The 11797-nt window shown below is 38.2% G+C and overlaps 1 protein-coding gene across 1 annotated transcript; it reads left to right on the top strand.

The window, feature by feature from the left end:
* Window positions 1-1069: 1069 nt before the first annotated feature.
* LOC108274494 (proline-rich transmembrane protein 2) lies at window positions 1070-10288 on the top strand. Its single transcript, XM_017484694.3, has 5 exons — window positions 1070-1334; window positions 3978-4329; window positions 4624-4928; window positions 5180-5312; window positions 5707-10288. The coding sequence occupies exons 2-5, from the start codon at window positions 4068-4070 to the stop codon at window positions 5721-5723; spliced, it is 717 nt and encodes a 238-aa protein (XP_017340183.1). The 5' UTR covers window positions 1070-1334; window positions 3978-4067; the 3' UTR covers window positions 5724-10288.
* The last annotated feature ends 1509 nt before the right edge of the window (window positions 10289-11797 follow it).

The raw sequence follows: 11797 nt of genomic DNA on the forward strand, positions 1-11797 counted from the left end.
TATATATATATATATATATATATATATATATATATATATATATATATATATATATATATATATATATATATCCCACTTAGCCATTCTCAGGGCATCAGTGACATTGTGTTGTAATGTATGTGATGCTGGTATGAGTGTACAGTGTGTAGTGCTTATATATTGTGCATACCCAGAGTTAAATAGGCCAGTGTTAGTAACTGTATACTTATAAAGTGCACCTATATGGTTGGCATATCTGATAAAAGGACTAATGGTTGTAAATTAAATGTATCTAATAAAATGGTTAGGAAGTGTATTCCTTGTAGAACACATGAGACAGGAGGTTTATGGTAAATTCCCATCCTTTTCTTATAAGAACAAAATGTTTTCTCATAGCAACAAGATGCTTTCTTCTAGTAATTAAATGGTTACTTGTAGTAACAAGATGTTTTCTTTTAGTAATGAAAATGTCTCGTAGCAATAAATCTATTGTCCTGCAGTAACAAGATGTTGTCCTGCTTGCAGTAACAATATATTTTTTGCACAATTCTGAAATGTTTTCTTGTAGTAACCAAAATGTTGTCTTATAGGAACTACACGTTTTCTTGTAGTAGTCCGTTGTTTTTCTCATAATAACGAGATGTTTACTCGTAATAACCCAGCATCTTCTCGTCATAATGAGATGCTGATGGGAATCCTTTCTTGCGTGGAAGCATCGAGGATCTCTTCCGTACTTGTGCATTCTGCATTTAGTCTTGCAGAATAAATAATCTTCTAGTCATCATCTCATATCTCACTTGGCTCCTTTACGTATATCTACATATATTATGTATAGGTTCAAGTTTATCTTTTATACATGAGATTTTACATCAGGAAATCAGCATAATATAATATAGGAATTGGGACACAACCGAGCACTGTAGTGTTACTGAATAATAAAAGAGCTCTGTACACACACACACACACACACACACACACACACATACAGTTGATAAATCTAGGAAGGGAGGGAGATGGGGAAAGTGTGCAGGGGGAATACCGCATAACACCCTCCCCACACACACACACACACACACCACAACACCCCCCACCCCCTTCTAAAAGCACCTATTCTGTGCACGCGAGCACTCCCCATTCCTCTAGCCCTCTCTTCCGACACACACACGCACACACACCGCGCAGTCAGAGTGGTGCTGAACGAGAAGCGCAGTCGTCTCACAGTTTCTCATCAATTCGATCCGGCGCTCAGTGAATTGAAGCATCCCTGTGCCAAGTTCCTCACAGTTTTCCTTTTACTTTTATTCCAACATGATAAGAGGCACTGGAATATTCTCCCACGCTTCGCACTAGAAAAGGTGGGTCTGCATGTCTCCGTTCATTCTTTTGCGCATCGAGCTTGTTTGAGGCCAGTGTATAGACGCCTTGCTTAACGTGGGTGTGCACGCGTTTACGCGTCTCTGAATATTCATATAGCCATAATATTACATTTTATAGCCTATATATAAAATTCATCAGTGTAGGTAAATCATACTGTGAGTAAATCTGTAGGTAAATCATTCATACATCCATAATATATATATATATATATATATATATATATATATATATATATATATATATATATATATATATATATATATATATAACTTCATCACTGTAGGTAAATCATACTGATAGCTTTAACATTACGCAAGCAAATTTGTGCCATTTTATATATTTTTATATATTTTAAATCTTGAGTTGTCTATTTATGGAGTTTTTGGAATGTGCTCTGGTGTAGACATTAAGGCTTTTAAGACGGGTATGTCATCTGTTTTTATTTATTTATTTATTTTATATTAATTTTAAAATCCAAATGTATAAAATATCCTAAACTCTTGTCGTCAATGGCAACGCACAGCAGTCGTTGTATAGGTGTAGCTGTATTCCCATCTAGGATGTAGCCTATATATCAATATAAGACAAGCAGGTGAGAAAGAACTTGATCAGTGATATTAAACTGTACAAGCATTGTATGTTATTTTTGCTTCTAGTAATGCTTTTGTTTGCTTTATTTGGCTTATAATATGCGCACAGGGTATTTTTAGGCTTTTGTTTTTATGCATTTCTTCTGGGAATTTTTTGTTAGGGTTTTTGAGTTAGGTGTGTCATCTGATTTTTTTTTTCCCGCCTTCTAGCTCTTTCCTTCACCCAAATAAAACAGATCACTGTTTTAACCAGACGTTCTTCCCTGGCAATACAATCCTGAGCAATACAGTATTTATAGTAGGGTCTGAAGTTAATTTGATTTCAGAGGTATAATGAAGATAAAGTAGATTATGTTGTGCACTGTTTTGGGTGTAGCAGAGAAAATGTTGTTGAGACCTTATAGCCAAATGCACTTTTCACTTAGACCCAAAAGTAATTATGAACCACTTGTAATATGAACCTAATCACAGGCCACAAATTAAGGCGTAATTTGGTTCTGATGGCATATTCGGATGACTATCAAAGCAGATGTTGTCTAGTGAGGCAAATAAAAGGTCTTTGCAGAAGAGATTCAAAGACCTCTCCTGCAAAAAATGAACAAATAAATAAAAAAATACAAAATTTTGCAGCCCAGGAGTAGAGTCTGGATTCAATCTGCTAAAGCTGAGATGTGATTTACTTGCTTTTAGAGCACAGGAATGATGGGAGAAGGATGCAGCCAGCTGTCTGTTCTTCTGTAGACCCTTTTTTCCCCTGTGATTTCTTGTTTCAGCATTTTATGATGGAGAAGCAGGTGCACTAGCTTTACTATAGTGTCAGGTTAGTATAAGGGGACAATAAACGAGACAAACAAAGCTTGTCTTAAAAGCCACACTTAGAAAAAACTGAAACAGCAGCATGGCCATTTCATTATGAACTCTCGCTGGCATGCAATATGATAAAACTAGTCTCTCTATTGAATAATTTATTTGCTGGACTGTCAGGTTTGTTGTTACTGTAAGACCACTATCAGCCTTTTTTAATTTTAAAGGTGCAGTTTGTGGTGTTGAAAAGTATTTCTAGACGTGTAATAATGCCTTGGAAAAGCAGTCGTTTGTAATATATATAAGATTGTAGCTTGTAAATACGCACTTGATATGGCTGCTTTGTTAATTTTTTAGGCTTTTGTTGACATTTTTCTGACCCAGTATTTAGCTCTGCCCTTAATTTGGAATAGGGCTGCTCAGCTGTGCATCTTTCCTCATGAGGAATACATCGTTTTAACAGAGAGGCTGGGATCTGTTGGCGAAAGGGAAACGCTTGCCGATGTCTTCATTGAAATTGCAATTCACCTCACAAACTGCAGAGAGATCTTTCTGTTATGAAATGGTTCTTAAAAACAGCGGTTCTCATCCAGACCAGAGATCCTGGATCAGAATGCAGGACTGGTTTGTGCATGGCAGAGAGACAGAAATAGTTACTTGGGTTTGGGATAGGGATGGTGGAGGAGATGGTCAGTGGAGATGGTGATAACCATGGAGACCCCTCCATATGATTTCATGACGGACATAGTTACAACCAATTCCTTTTCGTAGCTATGGAGATGGTATGTGTGCATGTATATCGTACTGGTTGGTGTTCAGAAAGCTGATACAATTTCTTCCGAAGATCCTAATCAGTACAGAATTTATAACCATCTATAAAGATTCAGTAGACTCGCTGTGCTCAGTATCGATCTGTTCATTAGTACACTGTCCCGTAATTGTAAGATGCCCCCGCTGCTTGTGTGGTGAACTGCAATTAAAATTAAAATATTGACAAGCCTTCCCTTTCCAACCAACAAGCCGCACCCCTCCGTAAGCCTAAAATGAAGAAAGTAGTCATACCATACACCGACTCATACACTGATTTATTTGTTAAATGGCAGTCTTTGATGCAATGTTGCCCAACAGCCCGCAGCCTTGTAATGGTCTAGTGCCTTGTAGATCCAATGTCCTGTGTTAACACTGAAAAGATTCAATTCATTAAAATTCTTGAATTCTTTTCCACAGTTTTGTCAGACAACATATCACGGCCATAACACTGCACTGTAAACTAGCTTGAAAACAAATTGGGCATTTCGGAAATTCTGCATCTTCAAGATGGCTCTGAACACAGACACCAACGCACCAACTGCTGCTCTAAGTGTAGGGCAGGAAGAAGAGCAGCAACAAAATGAACAACTGACCAATCAACAACCAGATGACTGGTCTGACCAGACCCCCATATCCTCTCAGCCAGTGAAGACTGAGCATCAAGATCCACCCACTGACTCAGAGTCCACTCCTGCTCCAGAAAGCTCAGTCCAGTTGAACGGCCTGTCCAAAGACTACCTGCCAGTCATCGATGAAAAGATGGAAACAAGTAAAGACTGAAATCTTTGCATGCCCCCTTCTTCGTGTCATTTACTGAGCACCTAAGCCATGCTATGATGTACTAACCTCGCAACATTTTTCCTTAATCAGAGTGATTGACCCATTGAAAAATGTCTATCCCCCTCTTTCCATCTTTTCCCCTCTTTTCCCTTCTTCATCAACCTGTCCCTCTACCAAATATTTTCTCGCACATCCTGAATATTTGGCACTGCCCAACAAATTCCTTCTTTTATCATCAATCCGCCTTCGTTTTCATATCTGTCATTTCTCTCTCCCTGAACAGGTAATGGAGTCTGCTCTAATGCTGTCGAGGCTTCTCCTCCTACCTTATCCCGTTCTTCTCCCCCTCGTCATCATCATGCTAAGTCTGGCCATGTTCATGCTAATGGCCATGCCCGCCTCGGCAGTCGCTCAGGTTCAATGAGCCATGCTGGGTCACCTCGGCCCTCGCTCAGCCGCCAGCCCAGTGCTGCCACAGAGAGTGGAGGAGATGGCACCAAGCCCAACGATTACCTTATAATGGCCATTCTTGCCTGCTTCTGCCCTCTCTGGCCTATCAACATCGTCGGCTTGACCTTCTCTGTTATGGTATAATTGTTTAAAAGCATGTAGGATTAGCATTCTTGATTCATTTCATGATGAATGGCTGATATTCCATGAAGTGTGTGTGCTAACATTCATGTGTAATTTGTATTATTTTCAGAACACTAAGCAGTCTCCCTTACATTGGTTTTTCTGTAATCTACTAAAAAAACTTCACCATTTCTCATTTTCTTCTTGCGTGCTTTTCCGTCATCTTACATTTCTTACCTTTTTTCCACTCTTGTTCTCTCCCTCAGTCTCGGTACAGTCTGCAACAAGGAAACGTTGATGGAGCGCGGCGTCTTGGCCGCAACGCAAAGGTCCTCTCAATCGTCTCTATTGTGGGCGGAGTTATCATCATTGCTGCCACCATTGTCATCAACTGGGGACGTGAGTTTCACGTGAAATATGATTCTTGTAATTTGGTAAAATAAAAACTAACTGTTAAAAAAAAATCCACTGGAATGTATTGGAAAATTATATAATGCAAATTTTATTCAGCAGATAATGTCAAGTGCAGTCTTGTGTTTTTTTTTTTCTTTTCATTTCAATGATTATAAAAAGTAATATGCTCAAATCTGAACCGGCTTCGTGTTTCCCCAAATTCAGCATTTTTTCCACTTATCGTTTGACGTATAGTTGTGAGTGAATGTGTTATATATTATGAAGTGTCTTCATAATATATCTTCTATGATTATTAATCATATTCTTGCCATTTAATCTTCCTTTTGGAGTATTGTGCTGTTTGTGCTATGTCTAACAAACCTCCTTCCATCTGTTTCAGTGATATTAAAGTCCTGAGGGTAGTCATGACAATCAAACCCAAGAGGAATTTCTGACCAACCAACTGATCCATGATGACCATCGTTCTCCTCTCACCCTGCATTTCCACATATTACTGAAGCACCTCAAGATTGATTTTTCGTTTTTTTTCTACAATACATCAAGTTCCTGAGACCAAACACCCCCTTTCCATCTGTAGGAACAAAATCAGCAAAATCAGGAGTGAAGACTTCCCCAGCATTTTAAATGGAGGTATAAATGACTGCAGCCAGCGGAATCATAACATGCATGTTTTATGGGGGGTTTTTTTTCAGCAAAAAGGACTAATTGCTTTTTAAATGATGTCAGCAAAGAGGCATTCAGTATGATCTCATTTCCTGTCTAAAGTCCTTTGTGTGTGTGTGTGTGTGTGTGTGTGTGTGTGTGTGAGAGAGAGAGAGTGAGAGAGAGAGAGAGAGAGAGAGAGACAGAGACAGAGACAGAAATAGAGAAAGAATAAAAGAGCAAGATGTTTGTTGAAGGCACTTTGGGTAGAGAACATGTGACAGATGATCTATTCCTGTGCTACGTTACACACTTTCTGAGTAAAGATATCAGATTCATAGATAAAGAGAATAGCACATTTTAAACCTAATGTAGATTAATGGCAGAAAAGGCAATTACTGAAATGATGAAGGAGAGATAGCCAAAAAGGAAACGTGAGCAGAATCTCCATCCAGCATTCTCTACTAGACACGATCGAAATCCCAAAGGAGCAAGACAATAAAAGAAACTCGCATGCGCACTCCTACAGTGTATTTCCTGCTCTGCTTTCCTTTTCCTGATATGTATTTATGGCCACACACTAATGTTTGGCACATTATCAGAGGTGGATTTGTGTCAGATAAGCGCATGTAGGTGAACACACTCGAACAGACAGCACAGACGTGAGCTTCCTGACCGACTGACGGTAACTAAAGCGTGTTGATGGTGTGGAGTAGGGAGAAGGGAGGGGGAGCAGGGCTGAACTGGGCTGCAGTCCTTTGTTTCACACAGATGGAGAGATGAGAGAGGGAGGGAGTGAGGATGAGAGGGAGGTGGCAAACTGCTGATGAAAAGCTACTCTAGAGATGGAGAGATGCACGGAGTTGCAGTAGAGAAGGATGCAAACATGCTGTGTGTGTGTGTGTGTGTGTGTGTGTGTGTGTGTGTGTGTGTGTGTGTGTGTGTGTGTGTGTGTGTGTGTGTGTGTGTGTGACTGAGTGAGTATGTACAAAGGAGGGGGTTATGCAGTATTCCCCTGCACCCTTTCCCCCTCTCCTTCCCTTCCCAGACTTCCCAGACCACCAGTGCAACCCTGTGAAGAGGAATAAGTGTTAAGTTAGTGTTATTGTCAGGGGTTTTTTTTAGCTTGTGTAACTGCACATGATCTTAATGTTTACAAGACCAGTATCAGCCTGCACAATCACATCCCATAAATGCAAAATCGACACAGCTGAATCGGTTCCTTTGATTGACTCGTTTTCTGTCACTCAACAGTGTGATTTCTCTCTTCGCTTTGGGTAGCTTTGCCAAAACAGAATCTGTGCCAAGTCTCTGAAAGCTAGCTTTTTAGCTTTTCTCTTTTGGATCAGAAGATATTTAGGTTTGTGTGTGTGTGTGTGTGTGTGTGTGTGTGTGTGTGTGTGTGTGTGGGAGAGAGAGAGAGAGAGTGAGAGAGAGGTAAGTGATGATACTCCTGAGTTATAATCATAATATCCCAGTCCCCAAAAATGTGGTATATCACTTCATATACATCTTATTATGTATGAGTGTCATGGGAGCGTCATCTAAATCTACTTCCTGGGTGAACTCTTTCTCACTTAATTGATGAAAAAAAATACTGCAGTTTTTTCATAGACCCCTGTTTTACATGGTTGATGTTTACAGTGTAATGGCTTTTTTGACGTAAGATAATAAGTGGAGTGATGAGTGTTTTTTATTTTATTTTTATTTTTAATCTTTTGTGAAGGTTTTTAAAAGGCAAGTCCTTTGTTTTGTAGCACTTTGTAAATACATGATATTAAAAACAAACCCCTGTATACGGCAAGGTGTACAGCATTGTTAAGCACCATTACCACATGCTGGGTCCAGTGACATGCAGGCTGCAGAGCCTGTTATATATTTGAGGTTTGAGAGCTGCACAAATGAGGTTTTGTCCACTAGAGGGCAAGGTGGCACTAGAGTAAGCACCTGGCAAATATTCTGGACTTTTGTCTTTCAGAACCAATGAACTGGGACTAAGACTGGGCTTGAATGCAGCTGGAGGTCAGTTTACAGCTGAATACTTTATGCATTAGCACATCATTTTCAGGGACCCTTTTTCGTTCTGTATTATTGGTGGACAAAATCTATCAATGTGCATGTTTAAAACGTGGTGGTGACAGAAATGAATGAATTGGCAGAAATTGTGTTGGACTGAATCTTTTGCTACATTTTACCTAACAATGGCAACTTCTATTATGAGTTGAATCGTTTACCATTTTGTTCAGTTCTTTTGCTTCCCTCAACTATTAATAACCTGTAGCATGCCGATTTTTTAATTAGCATTAATCCGAAACATGCTGCGCAGCAATGTGAGAACCTTGGCCTTGTTTCTGTTCTCTTGAAATGCTTTAACTGGCTGAAGATATTTACTCTGCCTGCACTGCTAGCTTTCGTAATGTAAATACTAATGTACATATTTATATGTATATATTTGTACTGCTACTTTCTGCCTATGCGTTATTCTTTGACGAATATTAGATTGTTAGTAATGCAATTTCATGACTGTTATCACGACAGTGATTTCACACATTCTATTGTTATACTATATTTATTGTTTAACATATTTTTACGGTTATGTACTTCAGAATTGTTGCCTCTGAGTGAACTAAATATACAGGACTGTGCAAAAAGTCTTAGGCACCCTATTTTTTTTTATTATATTTTTTTTAGTACAATCTTTGTTATAGATTTTTATTTTATTCTTCTAAATTTTATTCTTTTATATGTCTACGTTATCGAGTCAGTACAAAAAACAGTTTAGATTCCCAAATGTTAGTTTTCCAGCACCAAATGAAATGTTACAGAAAAATGTTTGTATGTCAGTAAAGAAAGTAGCATATTATGTAAGAGGCCACTTTTCAGACGAAGAGTTTTTGGGTTTTGCTGCAAAAATAAGAAGCGAGTGCGATAGTCAAAGTCTCCTGAAGAACCGTGCCTGGTTCTGCAAGATGCTCAATAACACTTATTAATTAAATTAAAAAGCAAAGGGTCGTCACACCAAATATTGCCTTAGTTTCATTTATTACTGTTTACTGCTCTTTAAAGTATATTTTTAATGTAGAAACATTTCATTTCATTATTTTCGAAGGCATCTTTGCGCTACAGCACTTCTTTGCATGTGCCTAAGACTTTTGCACAGTACTGTACATACTGTATTATATGCACCATAGCTTTGCAGTCAGTTGTTTGGCTGTCAGGTTTTAGTGGTACATTTCTGAGGTGTGAACTTTGACCTCACGTGTACACAGGTTATTACAGAATCCACATGCTGCTTAGTGACATTCAGAAGGAGGAATCATCTAATCTTTCAGTGACACCAGCTCACTAAAATCTGCATTTTTAAAGGACAATGTAAAAAAGCACTCTATGCCAGTTCTTTTTGTCCTTCTTGTTCAGTGAGTCTACTTTCCTTCACTGCATAATCTCACCCTGCATAATATCACCCTTATGTTGGGTAAGCCACCAGTGCCAGAGGTTGATGCTTTCTTTTTTTTTCTCTCTCTCTCTCTCTCTATGAAATTAATGTTTCTTGCATTATGACTGCCCTACTGCTTCTATAATCCTGACTTTGTGCAGACTTGCCTGTGCATGCCTTAACGGATTGCTTTTAACCAACAATATGTGATGTACACAGTATGTAGAACAAGGCCTATGATGGAGCCCTATGTATTGATCTTGCTTCAGTCCTGACTGGTACTAATGATATTTCAGTGAGCATTAATAAACTCTTCCTCATTAGTGGCACTTCTGTGTTGTGTGGAATAAAAATACCGTGCGAGATGGTGTACATGTACAGAGCCGATCAAAAATGTTTGCGTTCCATTAAATATTGAATTATTGTATTGTATTTATATAATGATTTCTAATGGGACTCCCAAGCATCCAGGACAAGCAGATTACATGTCCAGGATATCAAGTTTGTTTGTTCTTTTTCATGCCCAAGTGTTCGAGTTGGTTCACTAGGCTGCTGATGTAGCAGTCACCAGCATTTTTCTGTTCTCCACTCTGCCAGCAACCAGAGAAATTAAATTTAAAAAAAAAAAAAAAAACAACCTCTACTCCTTATTGACTTTTGCAAAAGATAACCTTTCATTTGACATGCTTGTTTAACCAAAGCTCCTCTATGCTATGGCCTGAATGACTCTTCTGTTTTCTGTGCTACACGAACTAAGGACGCAGAGTGGTTAAAAAAATTCTACTAGATGAATTAATTAGCATGGCTAAATGCTAGACTTTTTAGACTCAGGAACACAAAGGGATGTGGACAGAATGACAACTAAGCAAAATGCTGTACAGAACACACAAAAATGATACAGTGAGGGGAAATAAGTATTCAGACACTTTTGTTCTTGTTATTTAATATTCCAGTGCATGGTATATCCACTTCACATTTACATATATAATGTCTTTTGACTTTGTGCTTATAGATTTGAACAAAGAACATCTGTATTCCTAAACATATACAAAGATAAAATGCCAAGAAGTGCTATAAAGTTTGTAAACCTTTTACAATTTTCTGTATTTCTGCATAAATCTGACCTGAAATGTAATCAGACGTTCATCTGATTCATAAACTTAAGGACATTTAGTCCATAAACTAGATCAAGAGAACCCAATTAAACAAATCCTTTCATTTTCCAAGAACATAAACTTGGGTCTAAACTATCAAAGTCTGGTCTTCACTACACAGGTTTATGGAAGTGTGCCATGCCTCGATTAAAGGAGTCTCCTGAGGACCTCAACAAAAAAAAAAAAAAACAAAAAAAAAAGAGTTATCAATGCTCACCAGGTTGGAAAAGGTTACAAAACCATTTCTAAAGAGTCTGGCCTCCACCAATCCACTGTGAGGCAGATGATGTACAAATGGAGGAATTTCAGCACCACTATTACTCTCCCAAAGAGTGGTCGTCCAGCAAAAATCACTCCAAAGGCATAGTGAATGCTATCACAGGAAGCCACAAAGAATCCCAGGGTAACATCTAAGGACCTACATGCCACTCTTGCATTGAGTAAGGTCAACATTCATGAGTCTACCATCAGGCAAACACTGAACAAGAATGGTGTGCATGGCAGGATAGCAAGGAAGAAGCTACTACTCTCCAAAAGAACACTGAGGCCTGGAGTTTGCTCAAGACTATATGGATAAGCCAGAAGCCTCTTGTTGTGTTGAGAAATTAATCCAGAATAGAACTTTTTGGTTTAAATGAAAAGCACTATGTTTGGCAAAAAGCAAACACTGCATTCCAACATACAGTAAGAACCTCATCCCAACTGTGAAGCATGGCAGTATCATGGTTGGGGGCCACTTAACTACCTCTGGTTCAGGATGGCTTGCCATTAATGATGGTCCGATAAATTCTGGATTGTACCAGCAAAATTTGGAGTCTATATTTCCTGTTAGAACATTACAATAAACCAAATATAAGATTATCAACCTTATTTGTAGACTTTATTTTTATTATTATTATTATTATTATTTACTAATTTCAAGCTTAAAATGTTCTTATTCTATTGGCAGATAATGTTGCTTCTTTCTAAGATTAAACGCTTAAAATTAGCAAACTTATCTGCTTATAGAACAAGACTATTTCAAGCTTGAAACATTGTCTGGAAATAAATTTTGTTGGTCACACACACGATCATACACAGAATGACACGCAGTGAAATGCTTTTTACAACTGCCCGGTGCCATAACAACAGGAAAAATAGGTTTAATAATTTTGTAATGAGTTCATTCTAATCTTAATAATATGAAATACTAGATACATTTTTACTATATTTAAGATATTTTTACTTGCTAATATAAG

The sequence above is a fragment of the Ictalurus punctatus genome, chromosome 2 (genome assembly GCF_001660625.3).
Source record: "Ictalurus punctatus breed USDA103 chromosome 2, Coco_2.0, whole genome shotgun sequence".
NCBI classification, from domain to species: Eukaryota; Metazoa; Chordata; class Actinopteri; order Siluriformes; family Ictaluridae; genus Ictalurus; species Ictalurus punctatus.